Here is a 27,012-nt window from a genome sequence, read left to right as displayed (position 1 = left end):
TCAGGTGTATTCATGATTACCTGAGTTATTTTGGTCTGTACAGAAGAGACAATTTCTGATGCAATATGGCCATCTTTATCCTGGGGCCGCCCCCTACAAGCAAAGACATTATTAGATTATCACACTTTCACTGTTTAGAGAATGCTGCAAAAATATGGAGGCAGCATTCACCTCTAAAATTAAAAACATCACCAGGAAATTAATTTCTTGAGTCCCTGTCTGTTAAGCAGGTAAATATTCTCTATTCCAAGTCATAAATAATTCTGTGACTGCTGTGCAACGACCAATATGCTTCTGAAAAGAAAATCCCTCACTTTCATAGAAACAGACATTACAGAAATCTTACACAAAATAAGAGGTAAATAGATGCAGTGCCTGAGTTAATTGGGTTGTTTGGGACTTTTATTATTGATGACAGAATAGGTCATCAATAGTTGATCTTCAGGGGTCCACCGTTCAAGATCCCCACCAAATCAGTTGAGCGTCTGTCAGTGTGGATAGAGCTTTTAACATTACATCAGCCTGGTTTGGTACTACCAACACAGCTCCAATTGAATTCAAATGGAAGCTGCCCCTGTAGTACCAAACTGGGCTGCCGCAATGATGACAGCCCCATCTGCTTTCAAGTGTTGCCCACACTAACAGTGGGCTGGGCGATCCGCTGGGATCCTAAGCAGTAGACCCCAGCCAATCAATTAATGCGGACCTATCCTGTGGATAGGTCATCAATGGTAAAAGTCCTGGAAACCATCTTTAAGGACTATTCTGGGTAGAACAAAAACAGATACCTGTAACGCTCTTGACTAGATCCCCTGCTCTCCACTGGAGAGATACTTGAGTGTATTGAACTGTGTGCCCATTGTCTGCTAGGGGAGCGGGAACGAGACTTTGGTTTGGACTTAGATTCTGATCTGGAGTGTCTTTTCTTCCCATTTCCATGTGGGCTTCTGCAAGAAAACAAAATGCAAACTATAAATATAATTCTATACAACTAATGGCTCAATGTCGAGTTTCATACAGCTCATTTATATGAATGCCATTTGCAGACTGAATAGGATATCAGCACATATATGCCATCTATGCCCTTCTTGATATAGTACAGCATGTTAGCTGACACCTAGTGTTCACTTCAACATATGAATTACTGGGTTTTGGAAGAAAACAGAATTAATGTCTTAAATCATGCCACTCAGTTGTGAATTGCAGAGTCTCTACCTATGACCTAACTCTTCTCATTTGATACAACATAACTTAGCATCAAAGTAGATATTTTGTCAGAAAATCTATAGTTACATCGACAGAACGATTGACTGTGTCCCTTTTAATATATGACTATCTGGGTCAACAGGATTGATAAGAGGGTGGCTGTACAAAGTCTGTCTGATAGCAAAACCATTGTTTGCAGTGAAAGAAAGTTTACTTTAAGTAAGGGTGGGCAAGTTACTGTAGGTTTTAGTAGAAGCCCAGCAATATGAGGGGCTATAGACAAATTGCTGTAATCAGAGTTTTCCTCCATGAGTTGTTTGCTCAACTGGGTGTGTTTAGGCGATTGTTATTGCATAAACACTTCGCCCAACTGAGCAAACATCTGGCCACACATTCCATTGTTCTCATCCTGGCTCCTCCTGGCTGAGTAACCATTGCATTCATTGAAAATGCAACACTAAAACAAAGCCTTCGCCTAGCCCTAGAAACACTGAATGAACTGCATTCAAACTGAAAGAATTTCCATCGACCAAATGATGGATTTTATGCCAGCCTAAAAACCTTAGCTAACGATGATTGAACGAGTAGTGCACGACTGCCTGCGTTTACATCTAACGATTATCGCTTATTTTGGGCCGTTTAAATGAATTTTGAGCGATAATAGTTCTGTGTAGAAGGGCCTTTACATCATCCAGACCTGATGAAGGTGAATTGCTTAACAAAAAGTTATTGATCAGATTACATTCATGAGCTAAGCAACAATTATTTTTTTTAAAATCACCAGCATATGCAAAATAGTTTGTTGTGCCATTTAAGTGCACTGGGCTGCAATGCAATACCGGTCACGGCCAGAGTGGTCGAGTTAGCAGACAGCGGTAGGCTGGCCTATTTTACTCATCTTATATTGCCACCCTTTTAAATGGCATAATAAGCAGATGCAACGTGTTACCGTTCTATTAAACAGGCTTTAACTTCTTAATTTTTATTATACACAAGTTTGGGTACTGGAGCACTGCCGATCGTAAGAACATAAAACTACTAAAGCACTTGGAGAAGCGGCTCAAACTGTGTGTTTAATAGAGTACTGCTGGATGGTCTAGTCAGTAGCTGTTTAGCACAGAGATGTGGCTCACAAGGGAGATTTCATTTATCGGGTTTTCAAGAGAAATAAGTCATGTCATTTTATGTTAAAGGTTTTATGCAGTGCATGTAGGAAATTATTTATTGAAGCTTTTATATGCCAAAAACAAACAACCTCTAGTTTGTTGGACCATATTAACGGCAGATTACACGCTGTAAAAAGGGGAAGAAATGGAGCGTCTTTTGGGCACATCTGCCCATCAATAATTAAATGTAAACATTTAAGATGGGACTGTGCCTAGAAGCAAGCACAAAAAAGGAAGCCAGCTGTATCTTAAATGTGTTGAATGGAAGAGGAGTGTAGAATTCTCTCTGGCTTAGGATGAGGAGGGTATTTATTTCAGACTGGCTAAAGGAGGAGGGGAAGACAGAGGTTTTCTGCTTTCATTTAACTAAAGCTTATTGATTTTGTATGAAGAAAATGGCTTACTTCAATGGCTTACTTTTTTTCTTTAAATCCCTACCTGTTGTATGTGAATTGAAGCATCACTGGGAACGTCTAATGCAGAAGTATCAAACTCTGGTCCATGTAGTAACATTTGGCCCGTGAGATTGTATTGTACTTCTGGGAGTTGTAGTACTAGTATGCCCCCCTGCAGTGCTCTGCTGGTGTGTTGGCACAACTATCAGTACCCACAAGAGCCCCCTTCTCTGACATTCATTAGTACTTTTCATTCATGCTACCAGTTACACAAGTGCAAACGTATCAAAAATGGCCAAATAAAAGGTGGAAATCGGAAGCTTTCTATAAAAGTGGGAAGCAGAATATCTGTTCACAAATATAAAGGATAGAATTGTTTGTGGAGCCAATGTAGCTGGAACCAAAGACTAAAACATAAGACGACACTATGAAACAAAACACCATGACAAGTACAAGGAACTGGACATAGCGCAAACGCGCCGGAAAGTGGAGGAGATGAACAGAAGTTTGGTTCCACGACAAACTATGTTCACAAAAGCCATATCACAAAGTGAGGCTGCTGTAAAGACTAGTGTTATTGTGGAGGCAGATTGCAAAATCATCCTGCCCCTTTAACAAGGGAGAGTTTCTCAAAAAGTGCATGATCAACGTTTGCTATGTTGTGTGCCCAGATAAAAAGGCAAACATTTTTAATTGTGAGCTATAGCAGAAACACAGTAGCTGACGGTGAGTTTGATCTTGCCACAAATCTACACGAACAGCTGATGGAAAAGTGAAAATATTTAATTGCATTCTCCCTAGCGGTGGATGAGGGCAGCGACACATGTGATACAGTCCAGCTGTCAGTCTTTATTCGTGGAGCGGACTGAAATCTGAGCGTTACGGAGTAACTTTTGGAATTAAAAACCTGGCATGGCACAACCATCGCAAAAGAAATCTTTATAAAGAGGTTTTCAAATATGTAACTCAAATGAGGCTACCTTGGGATAAACTTGTGGGACTGACAAATAGTGCGGGCGTAGCATTCGGTCAAAAAAGTGGATTAGTGGCGAGGAGTCAGGAGAAGATGCGGGAAGAGAACTGTGCAAGTGATCTGTTTATCACGGCCTCGTACATCAGGAATCGTGGGGTAAAGCCCTGAAGATGGGACATGTTATGAGCACCATAACGTGAGTAGTCAACTTTAGGAGAACTAACAGGTTTGAATCACCGCCAGTCCAAGTCTATTCTGGAGGAGTGTTCGGAATATGCGGACGTGCCGTATCACAGAGGCGAGATAGTTTAGCAGAGGAAAAGTACTGAACAGATGTTTGGAGCTGCGGGAGAAAATTTATTAGTTTCTAGAAAGTAAAGTAAAGGGAAAGACAATGCAGAGCTCCCGAGTGAAGAGATTGTCTGAGCTGGCATTTCTCTGACATCACGAGTCATCTTGATATGCTGAACCGGCATCTTCAGGGGCGGGCCGCGTTATCACAGGCATGTACGCTGCAGTCACAGCTTTTAAAACAAAATTGTGCCTGTGGGAGACTCAGATGCTGCAAGAAAACCTGGGCCATTTTCCTTGCTGCCAAATCATAAAAATGCAGTTCTCTGCCTCAGTGTTCCCAAGTGCACAGCTTGCTGAAAAACTCGGCGTACTCAGCGCAGAGTTTAACCGGCAATTTGCCAACTTTGATGCCCACAAATGTAGGTCTCAACTACTTAGTAATCAGTTTACAATGAAGTTCAATCAGCTCCGTTTGGAGGTTAGCTGGTGAGCTTCTTTCCACATCAACTGCAGTGACACGCTGAAGTCAAAAGTGGGCGCTGCAGTTTCCACGTTACATCCCTGACTATGCCCCAGCTGTGTACCCAAGCTGCTCAAATGCTCTGTATGTTCAGCAGCATACAGTGTGAGCAATTGTTCTCCTTGATGAAGACAAACAAAACATCACACAGGAGCCGGCTCATTGATGAACTTGATCCCGAGGATTTCCTCAGCTCATACCCTGACCCCAAACACTGATGAACTAGCATCCAAGAAGAGATGCCATGTATCTGGCTTTGACCAGTGTGCAGAGTAGATCAGAGTGTAGCAAACTGAGCATGAAGGAATGTTTTCTTTATGCACTTTTCCTTGCTACTTCAAGGCATGGACTTGAATGGTTGAATTTTCACTGAAGGAAATAATTGTTAGCCTGTTTCAGATTCAATGTTTAAGCAAAATGTAACATTTCTACGTAGAAAGGTTCATAGTTCTATCTGATCAGGAATAACTTCCTCAAATTGTATAGATTTTTCAATAAATACGAAGGTTGGCCCGCGACTGTCAAAGTTTTTAATTTTGGACCACTATGTATTTGAGTTTGACAGCCCTGATCTAAGTGCTGAGGACCCCTCCTTATAGCCAATTAAAACAGAAGTCTACTTGGGGTAAATCTACTAAATTTTTCTGGTTATTGCAGAACTACTCTTGGCCCGCACTGCTATGAAAAGAACTGTCAAGATATTAATCCTGAGAGAATGGACCATTATGTGCAGATGTTCACCACCAAAACCTAAATTACCACAACCTCAAAAAAGGGGCATAGCACCGCAAATTAATTTTATTTGTAGTCAGCACAGAACCAAATAGAGTAAATATCTACTCAAGAATTAACAACAAAATTGCCCAAAATTGCAACACACACCGGGTCTGTGTGTTTGAGCTAAAAGAAACATAGAAACCTGTTACGCCTGTCAGCTCGTAGTTAATTTTGCCAGCACACCTTGTTCTGTCCAAATGAGCCAGGGTTAACAGCTCCTGTGCCTTCCAGTCAGGTTAATCACCCTGCTGTGTGTTTGAGTAGCGTGCTGGTGATTGACAGGCCTATCTGCCTATCTACCTATCGGCTCTTCCCGCCTCCCTATAAGATACAGCTCATGCTGCCTGGGAGTTGCCGATTAATGTTCAGTCTTCAGTTTGCTAGCCAGTCTGCTGTAAGTCCAGCTACTCTGACCTGCTGGTAATCTGGCCCTGGTACTTTGTGCCATTCCCGCAGTCTGCTAGCTTGTCTGCCTTGTTTGGTATCCTGCTTCTGTCAGCTTGTCCGCTAGACCTCACTGATATCAACCAGGGCTTTACCATCTGCCTCTGTCCTGTTCGTGCTGTCATCTGCCTTTCCTGTCGGTGCTAGTGGGTAGTAGTCTCTTGCATAGGTACGGCGGTCCCTGCCTGTCCTCCCCTAGGAAGCGTAGGGTCAGAGTTGGCGGCCGGGATGTGTTCACCACCAGGGCTATCTCCAGGAAGGGAGAGTGGCGTGGGTGAAGATCAGGGAGCCCCACGCCGTGCGTACCTAGGCACCCCACTAGTACCGTAACAGAAACCTCTCCCAATATGTTTCACCTATGAAGTAGAGTCCTCAGGGGTCTGGGATTACTAGAGGCGCAGCCATCTAAATGACAGTAATAGAAACCTCTCCCAACATGTTTCGCCAATGAAGTAGAGTCCTCGGGGGTCTGGGATTACTAGAGGCGCAGCCATCTAAATGACAGCTGTGACATTTGACTGACTAATGAAAGCAAACAATGCAGGACGGGTCCTTAAGGCAATCGTACAATGTAACTCCCTGATTCACGGCCAATTCTGATGTGTAATGATGTAATCGGCCCAGTGAATGGCAGTTTGGTCTTTCTGCGCACGCTCAGTGCGTCCCTTCTAGGACTTTGGTTTTTTTTTTCAATTCATTTTGAGGTGCATAATTTGTACATATAGAAAAAGCTCACACTACGCATTTTGCTGAATTGCAGCTCTGGGCAACTCAGCCTAAGATTTATAGAGCATGCCCAGTTTTCCGAAGTCTCCACAATAAAAAAAAACAAAAAAAAAAAAACAACTTTCTTGCGGCCTCAGTTCTGTGGAAAGGAATTCTACAATTCTCACCATCTAAGGAGTGCAATGGGTTACTGACTGGATATTAAAGGCATTGAATCCATGGATAAAGTTCTTATGTATTGGAGTCACCAAAAAGGACTAAAAAAAAAACTTAACTTTTATTAAATACTACATATAAAATTCAAAAGGTGGCATGAGATGGTCAGTAATAGACTGGTAATAGTAGTAGTGTAAATAGACAACACACCACCTTTTTTATGGGTCAAAGACATTGATTGTATGGCTGTCTGAGTGGAATAATCAGAGTACTCGGATCATACAGGAGCATTGTCACTAAGACCTAGCATGACAATACGATATAAGAGGTCATACATGATGCATGTGACTAATGTCTTATGACGACTATGTCTACATATTCTGCACAGTGACTCAAGCTTTCATACATTATGTTGACATGTAATGTCTTAAGACGACTCCATTAACAGACTTTGTTCAGTGATCCAGGTTGACATGAGGGAGTTGTTCTCTGTACCAAGAAAGATTGGATAAGAGCAGTGAATTATGCTGATAAACCATCTTATTTGGGTCTGATTAGGGATACAAATCACCATATAAAAACGCAGCTATAGGCTGTATGTCTATAGTTGTCCCATAGAATAAAGTTTGGATCTATCTCAGATATTCAGAGGAATCCACAGTACAAACTGATGGAGAGAACACTTTAGTCGTATATTTAAATTGGTACCTATTTTGGCATCATGCACGACCATTTATAGGTATTTGTGTTTGTCACGCCACCTTTTGAATTTTATATGTAGTATTTAATACAAGTTAAGTTTTCCTTTCACTGCCAAGGTGATGGTCTTAGGTTCTTATGTATTAGTGTAACTGCCTCTCTCCCTCTAACTTAATATCATTTTTAGCTATATGTTGGACCCCACCATAGCAATTTCTGAGGGTATTCCATAGTATACTGCACCTTCCAATCTTAACTGTTACTCAGGCAGAACAATTCAATTTAGCTTAAGTCAGTAGGTTAATTCTGAGGTTTCCCATAGACACCTAGCTCACTCTGAGCGGCTAATGGAGATAAAGCTAATGATGCAGGATAGGTCCTTAAGCCAATCATATAGAGTGCCTCCCTTATACACAGCCAATCCCAATGTAATCAAACTGCTAATGACGACCTGTCCGTCCCTGCATGAGCGAGTTTGGGAGTGACTCACATGCTCCGTCTCTGGTCACAATTGTGACATTATCAATGTTCTTTCATCCCCCAGTGAGAGCTACATGCTCCACCCCTGATCACGGAACAGTGGCTTCATTACGGGTCCTGTACGCACACGGCTGCTACCCAGCTAGTTGTTTGTTAGTATTTCATCGCAACTGAGGCCGCAGGAGAAGGTTTGTAGTTCACTAGTAATCTGCACAAGGATGCAGGACCTTTGAGGACATCAGTCGTGTGATCAAGGGCGGAGCATGCAAGTCATTTACTCTGGATGAGCGTCACAGTGATGTGATCAGGGGCGGATCATGACTGACGTCATCGCAGGTCCTTCATCTTCAGTGCTGTGCGGCTTCTGATCTCTGTTGTGTGGTATGAACAATGTATGTAGCAGTGCTGTCTGTGACGTGCATGTAGCACAGCTGTGTGGCACAATGAGCCACCAGAAACACCAGTACTATAATTTCCTAATAATTACTAGTAGGATGTGATTGTCAGTTTGACATTTCTGGGTATGCTCAGTGTTTTCCATTGTATTTTAGCAAGACATTTAGCAACATTGCTAAAATGCATGAGATTACTGTCCCCAGTAATGTTAGCAAAACATTTTTGGTGGAGTTTCTATGTTACTTTTAACTCAAACACTCAGACCTGGCAATATTATATAGGCAGAGCCATTAGTTTGCTGCAGTGACCTGCTTGATATCTTCTATAGCTACTAGCTATTTAGGAAAGCAGCAGCATTAAATGATATATAATTATGTAGGTGCCTCAGTGCTCCTGGGTTTGTTAGGTAGGGGTTTGTATTAAATTGCTTTGCTATCTAGTATTTTAATTTAGTTCAATAAAAGTTAGATTTTAATGAAGGCATTCAACCAGGGTGTTTCTTGCTCTTTGGGCAATTTTGGTGTTAATTATCGTTAATAAGCCCAGTGTACACCCTGAGGGACTTTTTGTATACTTAATGCCTATTCAAGCTGACAAACAGACTGAAAGGACTAGCTGTTCCACAGACTGCACATTCTGAGCAACCAGTCAACCCCATCTTGCACTGGTGAAGGCAGAATAGTCCCATAAGAGAAACTTTTACTGCCTACAACAGAGAAGTTTATAAACATTTATAGTAAAAAGAAGAAAGGTGAGATTGTGACCTTCATTTTCCAGCCTGTCTTCATAGTAGAGGCATGTCTATAACCATATGGCGGTATTCCATGGAGCTAGTATGGTACTGCAGTGTTCCTTTAACGGGTTTTATTTTATGTGAGCGTTTATCATTGTGCTTATTGTGTCTATATGCAAGGACAAATCTTACAGATCAGATATGAAAGCCTATACCAAACATGCTGCTTCGACATCAAATTCTTCACTTACTCAGACTTGCAGATGCTACTGCTTGCTCAAACTAAAGAGATTTAGGGGTAACCTGAGAGCTTCAGAAACCTGCAACTTGTGCTCTGATACTAGAGAAATAACGAAAGGGAAAAGAAAAAAAAAAAAAAGATTGGGCAAAACAGAGGTAATTAAACAGAGCAAAGCACAACAAATTCTCTGTTCCCTATATATAATCAGAAAGGTCAAGACTGGAAGAGGCAAGGGATCCAGCATGAAGACGACACGGTTCACTCAGGGTCACATCACGCACACACAGACAAGGAACAAGCTTGTACTCTGCTCAGGAAATACCCAGACACAATTACTGCAGCTGTTTCACAAGCAATGAATGAGATCTTACATTTTCCATAAGAGGCCAAATTAGAAAATTTTATGATACAAACTAAATCACTACATACACTTGTTATATACAAATTAGTTTAATATTGCTGCACAACCCTGATGCGTTTTGCCACTGCAGAGTTTTCCTTTAAAGGGATTATATGAAATTAGGACGACAAGTCTGTCTTTTTAGAAGAAAGTACAATACGATACATGTCCATAGGCTTTATCTGGTATTGCAGTGGAATCTAAATAACATGAATGGTTCTAAGAAACAATATGGAATAAAAAAGTGGTGTGGCTTCTTAAAGAAAGTTGTCCTACAACCATTTTAACAAATAATGAAAAAAAAAAAAAAAAGAGGGCTACCCCAAAACAGTGACTGAATAGAATCTAGATGGGCAAAAGGGCCAAGGACAAATATGCTTTGCGTGAACCTCACTGAATTCTCATTTTGGCCAGCCAGGCTCACACAGCTGTAAGTAGCGGCGCATGAGAATGCACTAGGTACGCAATAACGTGTACTTGCGGTGTGTTGCCAATCTCCATACACTATTGCGGTGTGTATTCGCACACAAAACGCGCTGACATAGCACATGCCGCAATTTTATTTTCAGAAGTAATGTGCATGTAAAAAAAACAAAAACGAAAAACAAGAGTGTGGGTGGCCCAATATAAATCAACGGGCTATTGGCATCGCATGTTGCATTCTTGAGGCCGAGGCCTTACTGTAATCAAAAGCACCATGTTCTAGGCCTAACAATTGGCTCCAAAATGATAATTTACGGTCTACTAGAGTTGGCACTAATACAACAGACCTTAAATGACATAATACACAAGTGAACAGAATTGAATCAAGTAGGATGTAGCACACCGAACTGTCGTCATGAGTAATAAAAACCTGTGTGTGCTGCCTCTACCAGGATGTCACATAGGATGGAGGCTCTCCAATTCATTTCCTAACACGATGGATCCATCCTATATTGGTTATGGACGTACAGAAGGAAATGGTTACCTTGTTCCGAGCCGTCCTGTTGAACTCTACAGATCATTATGGCAGTAGACGGCTTGTTGTTTGCTTAGTTCCTGCACAAGCCAGTAAAATAATGAACAGATTTTATAATTTGCTGCAAAATACATATTGTATGAGGGTCATATTCATCTTTTGCTGTCTCAACAGTTGTTCCTGCTACACAACAAATGCAAAATTCTCATTAAACTTCCACACAGAAAGGCTTCTATTCATTTTAAGTACACAAGAGTTATGCAATACTAAATCCTACTAAAACCAAGCATGTACAACAGATAAATCATAGCAAAAATCTATGTGCCGTCTGGAATTTGAAAAGCTACAAATTAAAGACTGGGTATTAACATCTAAATCTAAAGAAGCCCCATGTTCTAAAAAAAAAAATGTGAACAGCGTCATCATTCAACAGGACAAACGTTAAGAGCCGACTTCTGAAATGACCCTTTGAGAATATGAGAATATGCATGAGCTAAATTGCCCTAATTTGTCTCACTTATTACACAGTATGATAGTGAATCATTGCGAGTAACAGATTCTCACAAATGTCTCCTAATTGTTCGCCAAACTCACAAGTGCATTCCAGCATAAATGTATTCTTAGGAGACCATTTGCTGTAGCACTAAAGCTAAGCACATTAAACGAGACGATGAGAGTAATGACACATAGGAGGATTAGAAGACGTCTTGTGGTGGATGTACAGAGCACTGGCGAGAGGTCCCAGGGTGCTGCACATTAGCGCTCTGTACCAGTCAGTCAGTCAGGAACTGCTGGATGTCTGCAAGCTGATGAAGCAGCAACAAGTAGTGAAACGATAAATGTGCTGCAAACTCGGGTCAAATGCTGAAAGTCCTGTATGCCTCCAAAAACTCCGGTTCTAAGGGATATAAACTCCAGGAACACACAATAGCCACTAGTTTAAACATTTACCTCATCTGGCTGCAGGGAGAGTATTTACACTGCATATATCATGTTTCCCCAAAAATATAAATTTTTGCCCCAAAAAAGGAGCTAGGTCTTATTTTTGGGGGATGACTGTTTATGCTTACATAGCAGGCTCAGTCCAGGTCCCTCCTGCTGCTCTCTAGAGCTCCGATACACTGAGCCGTGACATTGATTGGCCAATTCCTAAAGCCTGCCTCCACAACGCGATGGCTGTGATTGGCTGAGCAGCGGTCGAAGAGCCGATCAATGCAGCGCTTGATCAATCACAGCCATCGCATTGGTTTACCAAGCGCTGCTCAGCCGATCAATGCAGCGCTCGGAGCCAATGGTTTCCTGAAGGAGGGATTTATGAATCCCGTAACCAGGAAGTGATCTTCTATGGGCGGCCATGGACAGCAAGAAGTGCGTCGGAGCTCTGGAAAGCAGCGGGAGGGACCTGGACCGAGCCTGCTAGGGAATGTATTCTTTATGTAACGTAGCTAGGGCTTATTTTTGGTGTAGGGCTTATATTTCAAGATTTTGAAAAAATCAGGGTAGGTGTTATTTTCAGGGAAACCGGTAAGGCTATGCTCAGGGCATGTGCCTCAACCACATTGTTATCTGCTTTTCCTAGACTTCTGTTCAGCAAATCCACCAAGCAAAGAGTCAATATGAGTTGGTGGGGTCAGGTTTATACTTCAGTAATGGCCACCAGTCCTGGTGCCGCTTTCAGGATTTAAAAAAGTATAAACCAAGAAACCACTAAACAGAATTTTACTAGTGGCTCAAGTAGCTTGGATATTACTCCTTGTAACCCTAGTCCATTTTTTCCACTTTCATTAGTTGAAGTAAAAGGATGTAGGTTTTTTCCAGATGTCCAATTTCAAGAAAATGATGCAACCCTGACAAATAAGAGATATGACATTACAAAGAACTAGAAACACTCATTGCCCCCCCCCCATCTCTCCCCAGTAAGAGATTACAATATCTGAGCAAAAGGATAGATTTATTGCAGAAAACTGAACACTTGACGGGAGGCTCTAGTACCCTGTTGGGATGCCTCTAGCTTTGATGCAAGACGTCATACGGGTGGGCATGAAGTCATACGGGCTTTGTATGGTATCCTGTCGCATATCGCTCCACATTTGCTGTAACTGAGCCTCTACATCATTCAAACTCGTAAACTGTCAAAACTGGCTTCTGGCAACCAGATAGGCCACGCAAGTGTGGCAATGTTGTGGAGGCATTCTTGTGACCCCCTTGTTGTGTGCGGCTGTTGGAAAATGCTTCTTAGAAGCCATGAGAGGTAACGTGGCTGCAGGATGTCCTGAACATATTGCTGAGCTGTTATTGGCCCTTGTACCACTACAAGGGGTGACCGACTGTTGTATGTGATGGCCCCCCAGACCATCACACCAGCAGGGGGCAGTGTACTGCTCCACAGCAAAGGCAGGATTGAGCCATTCACCCCTAGGTCACTAGACACGAACATGGCCATCGCCAGTGCCTTAACTACACATGGATTTGTTGCTGAAGACAACCTGATTCCACTCTGTAGCAGATCAGTTTCGTTGTTCACGACACCAAAGTAAACAGAGGGTGGAGGTGAAATGAGGGCACAGAGAAACCAAATGTCCTTCAGCTAAGGTCCTGGAAATAGTTTCAAAAGACACAGGGGTCTGTACTGATGGTGTCATCCGTCTCTGCATGGTGTACAACAAAACAGTTGGAGCTGCTCATGCTGAGCCCAGTCGCCTGGTGTGCATGCCCTTAGGCATCCACTGATCCGAACACCTTCTAACATTCTGGAAAGAATGGCCCAGGTGGTGGCAAATCTTTGATACGACCATCCAGCTTCTCACATTCTAAGATTATGTCCCCTCTCAAGCTTTTAACTAGGTGAAGGCTGGAACCACTTTTATGGCCTCTGGTGGCAAGACTGTTCATCTAATCACACCACAACTCTATAATCATTTTCATATCTGCTTGAGATGTAACTGCATGCTGAGTTTTACAGCAGAACAAAACTTCTAGTTCCTTGATTTTTTTTTTTCTTGACAAAGTACCCTACATTCACAAACACTTTAGGCACAGACCATCAAGAACTACAAGTGCAATAACTTTTAATAGCTAGTAACCATGTTCACCACAAAAAGTTTAAGTGATGTAGTCGTTGCATTTAGTTGTAATTAGAGATGAGCGAACCTACTCGGCCATGCCCCTTTTTCACCCGAGCACCGCGATTTTTGAGTACTTCCGTACTCGGGTGAAAAGATTCGGGGGGCGCCGTTGGTGAGTGGGGGTTTGCAGCGGGGGGGGGGGGGGGGGGGGGGGGGGAAGGGGGGGGCGAGGGAGGGAGACAGAGAGAGCTCCCCCCCTGTTCCCCACTGCTACCCCCCGCTCCACCACACCATCCCCCGCTCCCCGAATCATTGCACCCGAGTAGCCAGGTACTCGAAAATAGCGATGCTCGATCGAGTAATTACTTGAAACGAGTACGTTCGCTCATCTCTAGTTGTAATCTAGCAATTCTCAGGAATATATTCCCTTTGCCTACAAGCCATTTTTCAAGTTTTTTTTATCCTAGCCTTTTAAAAGCCATAACATTTTTAAATTTCCTCTTGGAATATCCGATTGAGGACTTGTTTTTTTTGTGGGACAAGTTGTATTTTTTTTAATTGTATCACACTATTGTACCAATAGTGTATTGGATATCGAAAACATTTTAAAATTATGTTAAATGGAAAACCGCAATTGCACCTTTTTCAGAGGTGGTGTTTGCCTTTCGTTCATGGTCTGGCAAAAATGACATGTTCACTTTATTCCATCATTGAGTACTATTATGAGGATACCAGGTTTTCTGTGTTTTACTTTAAAAAAATAAAAAAAAAGTATTCATTTTCTTGCGAGCATAACGGTGCTTGGATGGGTTATAAATAGATGGAAGATCTGCTCAACCCCTTAAAGGTTATGTACACCTTTGGGCCAATTTACTTAAATACATGGATTTTGGCTGAAAGTCATTTTAGTAATAGGGTTTGATTAAAAATACTGCACCATTTAGCTTTTGCAGCTTCTGCATATCACTATATATTGCAAGATACAGAATGCATCTCCCCTTCAAGTCCATTTATGTCCTGCACATACAATGTGAACAAACGGCTGACGGTCAGTATTTGGCATCAGTATTTGAAAGTGAAAATTAGGAACCAGAACCTACAGAGAAAAGTTGTAGTGGAACGTTTGGTACCTGTTCTGTATTCTGAACTTCTGCTTTTGTCTTACAAATACTGATGTACAAATACTAGTGTAGCCTCTTGTGGCACAAAATGTTAAGGCAGCAGTATGCAGACCTAAACTCTCGCTCATAACCTGAAGGTTGCAATTTCAATCCCCGCATGGTTCAGGTAGCCAGCTCAAAGTTGACTCAGCCTTCCATCTTTCTAAAGTCGGTAAAATGAGTACCAAGATTGGTGTGGGGGGAATAAATAAATTACCTGAAAGCGCAGCGGAATAAGATTTATTTAGCATTTTTATTTTGATGCAAAATACTGAACAGACTAGCACTTGAATGGAGCCTAAGGCACACTGTGTGTCCAGCACCACTCAGCCGAGGTTTAAGGTGTCAGTCTATTAACCCTCTCCAATCCACTGTCTGGCGTCTAAGGACGTTATGATTTAAGGCTGTACAGCTTTGATGTTGGAAGACGTCCGTCGGGGTTCTCTTACTGTATATTGCCAGCCTCTCTGCTGTTAGAGCCTATACAACGTGTCATCTCATGCAGTACTGGCTTTAGCCAGCATGTAGCACCATTGAATAACAGCAGAAAGAGTAAGCCCCTAGGAAAACCAGAATACAAATTGGATTGGAAAGGGTTAAAAAAAAAAAAAGGGTAGTGTCAATGTGCAAGTTCTGCATGCCCACCTCATTTACTTCTATTTACTGATATTTGTACAGCAAAAATAGATTTCTTTAGCAAACACTGCACCATGCTATGTGATGTTAAAGACATTCACGTAAATATTTAAAATTAAGATATGCAGTAAAGCTCCTTTAATCTAGCATCTGATAATCCAGCAATTGTTTCCAATAGCATAAGCTTAAATTCCAAAAATCAACTCTTAAAGCCAAACCATTATAAACTTTATATCCTTTCATCAATCCAGAATTATACAATTTGGCACAATCCAGGTTTTGTAAATGTTAAACTAAAAAGGAGCTTTACTGTATTAGTACTAAGCAACGTATTCCATGTCCTCAATACATCTGGTAATTAGAATAATTTTGTAATGGATGGAAAGTCTTAAGGTAAGCCTGAGGATGCTTGATTCCCTAAAACGTATCAGAAGGCCATGTCTACCTGTGCATTTCCATAACTCACATTTGGATGCATTGCCTTCAGCAGTACAGAGTTAAAATACACAAAAAGTACTAGAAAACTGGATAATACTCAATTGCCAAAGGTAAAAGAAACATACATTGTGCAAACACACAAAGCTCTTTTGCAGACACAGTACGAGACTGAATTTGCTGACTCGGAAGCTGTGTAAAGTACTACAATGCACAGCAAGATCGCCAGGTCTGGAGACAGTATTCATTATCACATCTGTAACTGGGGCGCTCAGATAATGACAAAAGCATAACTAAGTAACTCAAAAAAAGGGTTGCAGCTTTCCTGACTGCCGCAGTATACAAAACATTCCAGTCATGTTAAATGAAAACAAAATACACTGAAAAGCATTTATTGTTGTCCAGCCAATACATTGTCAGAAAAAGCATTTGATAAAATACCAATGAGCGGAAAAATATCATTACAGCTCATCCCTGAGACGACCGTGACAAAGACTGCACTCACTGTTGGGAAGGCATCCCATCGTTTCTGACAAAGAGGACTTAAGCTTTTCCAAAAATGGATGAAAGTTAAAGAAACAAAATAATGATTTTTACTGTAAGACACCATGTCATAAGAAAACCTGTCACTTTTTATTTTTCTTAATTATAGCAACTCAATATTCGCTTTTCCCTTTTTTCTTTATGGAGGATTTCAACTTGCAGCATAAAGTTGTCATATTTTAGACATTCAACATGTAATTCTGGGTTCGGATGTAAGAATAAAGTCTAGAGAATATGTGGATATTTTACAGTGTAGGGGTACCATGACGGAAACCAAGCATAATAGAATGATGCAGTGAAAACAGACGCTAGATTAAGGTTACCTTCACAGTAAGGGCAGTTTTAGATACAAAGATCCTTCAAAAATGTTGTTCAAACGGGCGAAAGTGAAGGATAATCGTTCAGCCTAAACGTAAGCCAACGACTGAATGACAAATGAGAATCGGCACCGTTCATTTTAATGCTAAATTTTATTATAAACATAATTGTTGGCTCGTTTGCTAATCGCTCCGTCCCTTTATTCCCTTCTACAGGGACTAAACGATTCGCATTTGAACTCGCCAGCATTGCACTTGCCTGTCTCGCAGGCTGCACCAGTTAGCGGGGGCGTCACTCACTTGTTCAAACAAGGACTAGCTCATCTAAAAAGATCCCAAGTTAAAAAGTGCAGTGAGCAGAGGAGGGATGAGCAGGGACTGCTCGAATCCCTCAGGTTATAGGGTCATGCATAGCACTGTAGGTTGTTAGGCCACCCAGAAGTGAGGGCAAACAAATCCTGCATTAACAAAAGCAGTACAGAACGTAAGACCTACGGAGCAGAGGATAGGAACAAGTCTACATTTTTTTAGATTTGCAACAAAACTTATACCATTATCTGGATTACCTGTTGAAAAAGAAAACAAAAAACACTCTAAATTCTGAGACCATGCCCACTCTGAAAACAAAGCCCACCTTTTTTAAATTGCCGAGTCCCCAAAAAAAGACAGTTTTTAATGTAAAAAGTACTTGGGACTTTTTCGGCATAGCATTATGTCATTGGTGGCTGGCAATAGAATCACATCTGCCTGTTGTATAGCTTTGACCATCAGTTTCATACCGTGACCGAGAGCGCTTCCTGCTGTTTCCAGGGTTGTGCCCTATACGATAAGAACATGGGACACCTCTTTCTCGGTCTTCCTCCCTTCTTCTTTCTGTCGACTGTTGTGGCTTTCTGGGAGATCTTGAACGAGATCTAAAATAAATATGAACAGGACTGTGAATTCAACAGTGTATAGTAAAAATGAAGTCCTAACAAAGCACTGTAGAAATGAACGGTAGTAAACCGGAGATCATCTTGCCTTCAGAGTTTGTCAGGCTGCAGTCTTTTCTGCATGATCCTGAAACAGTCTTGTAGAAATCCTACAGAGAACACATGCGTCAATCTGCTGTTGATCTGTTCCATTGCTACCCGGTGGCCAGGTGAGGCCAAGAAAGAAAGGGGTGGAGCTTAATCTTTTTGTCCTACTGCTGACAAAGCAGAGGGAGGCAGATTACGGGCCCGCTAGTAGTCTTAGGGTGCTTTTACAGGCGACGATCTGTGGGGCAACAGATACCCGACACCTCGCCCCAGCGATAATCATTCCTATGCTTTTACACTGGAAGGAGCATCACTGACTGAATGGAGGTGCAGCGGGGATCATTCCAGCCTGCTCTGCCTGCATTCACAGTAAGCAGGCAGTCGTTCAGTGTAAATGCATGCAGAAACTGAACGATGAACAAAAGACAACGAAAGAGCACAAGAAAGTTAAAGGAAAAGGTTGCAGAAAGCTCTATTGTCTTCATGCATCTAAATGTAAAGCAATTCTCATTTCAGTGTTAAAGGTGTGCACCTTTGCATGGAGCAACCAGAATTCAGATAGTCGTTCAGAAAAGCTGATGAAGCGTACGACCGACTGTCGTTCATTTGTTCTTACACAGAGCAATGATTGTTCATTAGGGGTTTGCTGAGATAGCTTTTATAGAGGGGATCTCCACGCAAATTGGTTTGTAAGTCGTTTAAATACGAATGGCGGTGATTTTACACTAGACTACTTTTGATCAACCTGTGACTTGTTTTGGTAAGCTGAAATGAAACTAGTGACTTATCGCTCGTCACCCTGTTGGTAGCCATGTTTACACTGTATGATTGTAGTCTGAATTCGCTGTTTGGTGTGATTATTCAGCCAATAGTCGTGCTGTGTAAAGGTATGTTAATATTTCTACAGATCAACCTCCAAAATACACATCACACTACCCAAGAGATTAAGTGGTGTGGATGTACTTCTCTCTATCACTGGTTGGGCAACATACCATCAAGTGGCGAAATTATTCTAAAAGCAATTATGAAAGTCTACTCTAACATCAGAGCAATTCTACATAAAAGCCAAGTGCAATTCTACCTAAAGCAAGGTTTATTCAATTACACCATAAAGGCTGCGTAGGAGTATAAGTAATAATATATTATGTAATCAAGCAAGGCTATATTTAAAAAAAAAAACAAAAAAAAAAACATTTAACAGACAAAAGCAACAGTGAATGGAAACAAAAAGGTAAAAACCATGACAGCTGAATGTAATACAGGATATCCACGCTACTCTGAGAATCTTAGAACGAAGGACCGAATTGTCTGCACTCCTCACCGGCAATTTTCAAAATACATAAAACAAAAATATAAAGACAACAATGTACAGAGATATTTAAAAATTACTAATTAACGGGTTTCTTGCTTGAAATGAAAACCTCATGCCGTTATTTTTACATACTGTTGTCATATATTCAAAAGTTAAAAGGGTATTGAGGTATTCTCTTTCCAGGAAATACCGTATTTTTCGTTCTTTAAGACGCACCGGATGATAAGACGCACCCCCGTTTTAGAGGAGGAAAATAGGGGAAAGATATTTTGAACTCACCCAGGGACAGCTCAGGGAATAGTGCCGGGCGACGGAGCAGAGTCTCCGCTTGTGTGCGGCAGGAGGAAGGGAAGAAGCAGTTTGGTGCAGGAAAGGAAGCAGCAGCAGTTCCAGCCAGCGCTCACCACCAATCAACGGTACGTGTGGGCAGCAATGGTAGAGAGACAAAACTGCTAAAGTGATCAACATTTGTTGAGTTTAACGCGATCCTGCAAAAAAATGGCTATCCCGACAAAGTTTGGCACATTTGTGCTATAGGACGCAGTGACATTCCCTCCCTCCACCCCCGCTTTAGAGAGGAAGTGATTCTTATAGAGCGAAAAACACGGTACTCTTTGTAAGAGGAACATTAAACCCTTAACGACGCTGTCCTTTTTTGGTCCCCCATTTTCCTATTTCTCCCCACCTTCAAAAAATCATGACTCTTATTTATCCATCAATGTAGAGGTTTGAGAGCTTGATTTTGGGGGATGACTTGTATTTTTAAATGTCATTTATTATAGAATTTTTTTAAAAGCTTGTTTGAACGCTGTAATTTGAGTGAAATGGGGGAGGGAGGGAGGAAATTTGCCAACTTGGGGAAAGTGTGTGTGTGTGTGTGTGTCTTGTTTCTACGGTGTATTCTATGGTCTTCACAGTTATGATTCTAAAATATAACTTAATAAATAGATTAAAAATTATAGCTATAACATGATACATTTAATTATTAATAAGCCGGTATGCACTAATATGCATCTGTACAATAAGGGAGGGGGGGGGGGCTATTATTAATGAAGTGACAACGGCTTTAGGAACATAACCTAAGTAACAGATACCAGGATGGCATGGCTAGCAGAGAAACTTTGGATGTTCCTACTGGTGAGGAAAGGTAGCTAAGCTTCCCTGCATTATTTTGAAGGCCATTTGTTTGATACGGGTATACTCTACGCCATGTTTCTATAGCATTATGGCTACCCTACCGTTCGCTCTAATTATAGCACGTTACATTGAAACTGGTTCAAGATAGGTTCCTGATGAGACGATTAAAAACGGCGGAAACACGTCGAACCAAGAACCATGAAACTATCCAAGTTATCGCTTACCCGTTTAGTTATAGTGTTAGACACAAATCACCCTTCACAACAAACTAGGCGTGTTTGTCACAGACCAGTTTATTCTCTAAAAGTAACCTAAGCACCCATCATTTTGGGGTGCCGCAGCAATTTACAAGCTGGGTTACTTGTTACTGGGGTGACTACTGTCCACACTAGCTATACACATACTTGAGTGTTTGTCTGTCTGTCCACTCTATCTATCTATCTATCTATCTATCTATCTATCTATCTATCTATCTATCTATCTATCTATCTATCTATCTATCTATCTATCTATCTATCTATCTATCTATCTATCTATCTATCTATCTATCTATCTATCTATCTATCTATCTATCTATCTATCTATCTATCTATCTATCTATCTATCTATCTATCTATCTATCTATCTATCTATCTATCTATCTATCTATCTATCTATCTATCTATCTATCTATCTATCTATCTATCTATCTATCTATCTATCTATCTATCTATCTATCTATCTATCTATCTATCTATCTATCTATCTATCTATCTATCTATCTATCTATCTATCTATCTATCTATCTATCTATCTATCTATCTATCTATCTATCTATCTATCTATCTATCTATCTATCTATCTATCTATCTATCTATCTATCTATCTATCTATCTATCTATCTATCTATCTATCTACACACATACTTGAGTGTTTGTCTGTCTTTTGGCCTCAACATATTTTTAATCTATTTATTAAAAGTTATATTTTAGAATCATATCTGTGAAGGCCACTTTAAATATTTCCGATTCTCCTGCTGCGGTGATTTGTTTTCTATGGTCCGTACGATTACTAGGATACCAAATTTAATAGTTTTTGCTGCGCTACTTTTAAAAAATAAAATCCCTTTAGGAAAAAAAATATATTTTTTTTCCGCCATCTTCTGGCAGCCATAACTTCATCTTTTCGTCAATATAGTCGTGCGAGAACTCGATTTTTGCGGGACATCCCGTAGTTTCTAATGGTAAACTTTTGGAATACATATTACTTTTTGATCGCTTTTTATTACATTTCTTTCTTGGAGAGGGGTGAGCATAAAAGCGCAATTCAGACATTGTATTTATATTTTTTTCTGATTACATGATTGGTGCAATCACAGCCATTCATTGAGCATTGGCTGTGATTGGCTAACCATCAACCAATCACAGCCAGCGCTTTCAGAAGGTGGGGATTTTTGAATCCCTGGCCAGAAGAGAAGATGATCAGTGTCGGGACTTGGGGAGAAGATGCGGCGGGCTGACAGCACGTCTAAGGTGATGTATGCGTATTTTTTTCTGCAGTTAGGGCTTAGATTATAGCATTTGCTGCTGTCAAAGTTGCATCGCATGAAAACCGCGTTTTTGTGCAATGCGACAAAGAGGAAAGCTCCATAGGGAAACATGGGCTACAAAACCTTGCGAATCGCAGGCATATCGCCGGACCTGCAAGGTTTTTGTGTCGGGTTGCTGCATGCTACAAAACATCACGTGTGAAGGAACCCATAGGAAAGCATAGGCTTCACATACATGCGATTTGTAGCAATGCTACATTATCGCACGACTTTGTTGCCCGTGTGAAGGACTCATTAGGAGGAATTAATACAGGAATAGCAAAATGCAGAATTCAAAAAAAATGATGCTCCAGAATGGTTATTTCATGGATACATGTACTTCCTACCACACTATATTGTGCCCCATCACTGCAATATCGTGCACACATCTACATAATATTCATGTATAGAAATAGCATCTGTCAGATGCATGGTCATCTACTCTACTGTAAAGTAAAGGCAAGGGTACAGACCTATAGCCAAAGTTTAAGTGTAAAGGTGCATTTTTCAAAAAGCAAGGCAAATACCAAAGGGACTTGTAAGTCTTTATACAGTCTTGAAGCACAAGGTAGTGCTATGTGAAGAGATAGTGGTAAAGGAAATTATTACAATTATGACAATCTTAACAGAAAGTAACCACCCATAGATTAATATACAAAAAACATAAGATTACCTGGAACGCCTAACTGTTCTGTAAGCTGTGGGAAGAGAATGCTTCACTTTTGAATAAGACTGGGATTTGGATTCATAATGAATTCTTGGAGACCGAGATCTTGATCTTGACCTGGACCGTTTCTTCCTTTTCTTCTTCTTTTTCTCTTTTTCTTCACGAGGGAACTCACGAATTGGAGACCTTGCAGTGACCGGGTACTCTGTTGTTGGTACAATGATGTCCTCTGGGAGAAAATCACAATTCATGGTGTCCGTGACCTGAAGCAGACGACAATTATTTGTTATATAATGTCACACACTAAGAAAATTAAAGGAGTTGGCAGCCTTCGGTCTAATCATTACAAATGTGTGGGAGACATTAAGATAGGTACTTTACTTACACTAAATAGAAGTTCTGTGCCGTTCATTCATTTTACAAAGCCACGTGAACCGTCCATCAGCAATTTCCACTAAAACGCACCGCACTTCCACAAACTCTGATGAAAAGCTTGGTATTAAGATGGCCGAGAGCTATCACCTGCATTTGTGTAGCATAGCGTGTTGCAATGGAAGTTGCTGATGGACAGGTTGCATCATGGGCTCTCCATCTGTCGCAATTTCCGAGATGGAATTTGCATGTCTCCAGATAAAGGCTTTGCTAATTCGGGGGGCATGGCTTCACAGAACGAGTTAGGCTTCTTTCGCTCCAATATTGTAATTTCCATTGCTCTGCTCTGTAAAAGAAGCCAAACAATGGAAATATCCGGCATATGACGCCCACTGACTTTAATTTGGTCCCTTGGGATTTTATCATGCTGCCTGGCATTTTAGCAGACATTTAAACTGCAAATTAGTCTTAAACATTACTGCATAAAAGCAACAATTATTAATTCACTGACCCACTGGGTTTTACAATTCAGGCTGTGTTTTCACCAGTGCTAATGGAGTTCTTGAGGGTTATTGTTGTGCTTTATGGTACTTTTGACAGTACAAATTGCGCACTTTGCAGCAAAAATTACCACAGCTTAATAGTTATTCATCAATAGTTGAATTCAATGGGAGCTGGGCTGTAATACTTACCTGGGTCACTGTACTTTGGTGAGCGCTTTCTGCATCCTCCACTGACCATAGTGGCAGCAGTAGCAGGAATTAACTGATTGGCGGGGAACCCACACAGTACTTCATTTATTGATGACGTCAGTCATCAATAGAAAAAAGTTAAAGCCACAGAATAACCCAATTAAAGCTAAAATGATTTATTTCACTAAGGGGTTAAAATGGACTTGGAGTGACTGTCCAATGTATTTAGCGCAGAACTCAAACTCAATCTACAGTTAAAAAAGTGAAATTTCTAAAAGGGTGTTAAATCTATATCCAGCACACTTGTTAGCCAATAGGCACCCAAGTGATCAATCAAAAGAGCGATTACAGGCAATTGTTGTCCTGTTTAAACACAGAGCCCAACAAGGCAAGTGAGTGAGAATAGATCACTTGCCAGAGTCACTTTTGTTTTTAACTCACCTAAATACCAAGCAATCGTCAGCCCTTGTAAACAGGAGCAATAACCACTCACTGAACGAGGCAGAGCACACCAGAGAGCTCCTCCAGCTGTCAACCTCCATCAATCTATGAATAATGGCATGTTTACTGGAAATGGAGGCGGGTGGCTGGAAGAGATCTCCGACGCGCTCCAACTCCATTCAGTAAGCGGTTATTGTTGGGGCAGCCGTCAGCCATCTAAGCACCAGTCGTCACGTATCAAAAGTACCCTTACGCTAAGCTATATATTACAAGTAACTGGCATTTAATGCTTATTTCATAAAACTGGATTTTGTTTCTCAGCCCGATATCACACTTGCCTGTGTAAATACAGCCTTTGCACTAGAAGAAAGTCTATGAGTAAATAATCACCCTTGTTCGCTTCCTGCTCTCCGCTACTAGAGATGGGCATCACTCAATAACAGGCAATGCATGGCATATTCGAAAGAAGAACCCTAGTGGCCAGTACGTAAAAGGGATTTCTAGGCACAAAAACGTTATTTTAGGTAAACACCACAAATTGCACTATTCGTTATCAAATTTGCTATAGGTGCTTTTACATCTTGTCCCAGCAATAATCGCTCCTGTACTTATGCAGGAACGATCATTGCTAGTAAATGGAGGCGGAGCGGGTCGGGGATCAGTCCAACCTGTCTGCCTCCATTCACAGTAAGCAGGCAGTTCATAAGTGAATGACTGCCTGTTTACACAGGCCAATTCATTGTTTGTTCAGTTTCTTTATGCAGAAAACCAAACGACGATTGAGAAGTGAATGACTTCTTGTTCGGCATTCAGTTGGTGTATGCATTTGCACCGAAAGATAATCGTTCAGATTCTTGCCGGATCGCGGGAATCCGAATGATCATCAGTCTGTGTAAAAGCCCCTTAGCACATAAGAGCAAGCTGTTTGAAAATTCAGAGAACATTTAAGTAAAAAATTCTTCACATAAATGCGAATCTACTTCTGACATGAGCTTGATGACTAAAGCATCAGCCAACATAGCCAATTTGAAGTAAAAAGCGTGATTGGAAAGCAAAACTCCAGATCAACCATAATCTTTTCCAATCTAACAAAAATGTTCGGAATTAAATGTATGAGCAAAAAGCAGGCTGAGCAGGACAACAGGCAACTCCCTAAGGTCATAATAGAAGAATTTCAAATGTATCTACTTATATTGTAAACACACACTTTTTTGGAATATAAACTATGTAAGCCCAAGTACTCTCATTGTAAAAAAAATATACAATAAACACCTTAAAGTTGTCAGAATAGAATGACGTAGTATAAGTGACTAAAGTTGATATACAAGATCAAACTCTTAACTGGGCAAAATCTCTTTAATTGCATCGTAGAGATGTCTAGTGGTCAACAAGCTCTACACAAGCGGATCAAGAGGTCACTACAGATAAGGAGCCTCAGAGCCTTTAACAGGCCAAGAGTAGAGCCACTTTTAGACCGGCAGAGGAGCAGGCAGAAACTTTAGAAATGTTCTCCTTTAAAAAAGGCTGCAGAATTACCCAAATTCATACAAGTTTTTTCTTTTACAGTGTGCGGAGGACACTTTTTGAAATCGGTTTCGTACAGAAATACATTGTGGATTTTCTGCACTGTAATACAAGTTAGAGAATACAAAGCACATATGCCACGTGTGAACATACAACCATACAGCTCCAGAGAAAGAAAACATGCCAACTACCCTCTACAAAGCTGCACAAGAGAAAATACATTAAAATGCCACTATTCAGAGCAATTTAACACGTCTCCAACAGGAAGACAGATCTATAAATTCATAGCAGCAATTTAAAAACAATATACAGTATGTGAATATATCTGCCTGCGTAAACGTTCGTATCTCAAAGTCAAAACACTTAAAACAGAGTTTTAAGTTGCTTTTCCCGTAAGAATTGGCTCGCTTTCTACCTCATCCATCAGCTCTTTTTCAAGCAGCATACACAAAATCAATAGTAGGCAGAGTATGTTTAAGAGGGCTGTTGCAGGCGTTTCTAATTGCTTTTGTATCAATGATTCTGATGAGGCAGCCGAGGACACGAAAACTCTTTATGAACTTACATACTTGCCAAAACCAAGCTAATTATTGTAAACCTGTTATAGTCTACATTAAAAGCCAACATGAACAGGCTTTTGCTCTGGCGGAGTGCAATTTCAAGATTTATGTCTTGTTTTATTGTTGCAGTATATAAAAATGAAAAAAATAAATAAATATGCATTTCAAAACTTTTGGAAATGTTATTCATTGAAAACTTGTTTGGGAACGAAATCAAATAAACTAAAATAGCTTTCTAGGATTCATAAAACGGACATAAACCCTCTAATGTGCACCATGCAGAAAAGGGAGGTGAAGTGGGGAGGAAAAAAAATAGTTCAAATGTAACAAAGTTCGCGAACTTCTTATTCTTGCCAACTTGGAATGCACTATGTTTGCAGTCGTAAGTTTACAGTTTGTTGTGTTACATACGTTTGCAGGCACAACAAATGAAAGTAAACAGGCACAGCTCCTTGTGAGAAAAAACAATTCTCTCAATGGAAAGCCCTTTCTGAATTAGTGTTGAAGTATTATGAGAGTTCTTCGGATAACTTCCAGCAAGTCTACAATAATTTCTAAGAAAGTAAAAATAATGAGCGCCCCCTACAAGTAGGATTCTTTGTATATTAAAAAAGCAGCATTACTTTTTTGTACTTTTTTTCCCAAATTAGGTCTTCCAAGCTCACAAACTGAGAAAGAAAATATGGTACAATTGTGCAAAGAGCTTTTCCTTGCCAGGAGCTAATTGATGAGCAAATTGCACAACACAAACAGCATGAAGCTTCCTCTCAGCTGAATAGACTACAGTCACAAAGTATTCTGCTGTTCTTGTATTCACGAAGCTAAAGTAATTAGGAAGAAAAGATCAAGAACATTGTGGAGAAATTCTGGAGATGACAGAAAAATGAAGGAAAGGAAATTAACAATGAGTCTGCAGTAACAATTAAATACATTTAAACAAATAGAACACAGAAGGAGAGACGGCACCTCACAAAATCTACACCTTGATTTCAGTCCTACTA

General features: G+C 40.7%; 1 protein-coding gene across 3 annotated transcripts in view; it reads right to left on the bottom strand.

Annotated features, from left to right (window-relative positions):
* The window catches only part of SFSWAP (splicing factor SWAP), a 120,929-nt gene that overhangs the window by 6,107 nt on the left and 87,810 nt on the right, over window positions 1-27,012 (bottom strand). For all 3 annotated transcript variants that reach the window (XM_066603419.1, XM_066603421.1, XM_066603420.1), the window contains 4 exons: window positions 22,429-22,685; window positions 17,500-17,634; window positions 789-947; window positions 21-93 (listed from right to left, as the gene is read on the bottom strand). In XM_066603419.1, coding sequence (XP_066459516.1) covers window positions 21-93; window positions 789-947; window positions 17,500-17,634; window positions 22,429-22,685 — 624 coding nt within the window. The remainder of the gene's footprint in view (window positions 1-20; window positions 94-788; window positions 948-17,499; window positions 17,635-22,428; window positions 22,686-27,012) is intronic.

Source organism: Eleutherodactylus coqui, chromosome 5 (genome assembly GCF_035609145.1).
Source record: "Eleutherodactylus coqui strain aEleCoq1 chromosome 5, aEleCoq1.hap1, whole genome shotgun sequence".
Taxonomy (NCBI): domain Eukaryota; kingdom Metazoa; phylum Chordata; class Amphibia; order Anura; family Eleutherodactylidae; genus Eleutherodactylus; species Eleutherodactylus coqui.
This window is presented reverse-complemented; position numbering and strand designations above follow the sequence as displayed.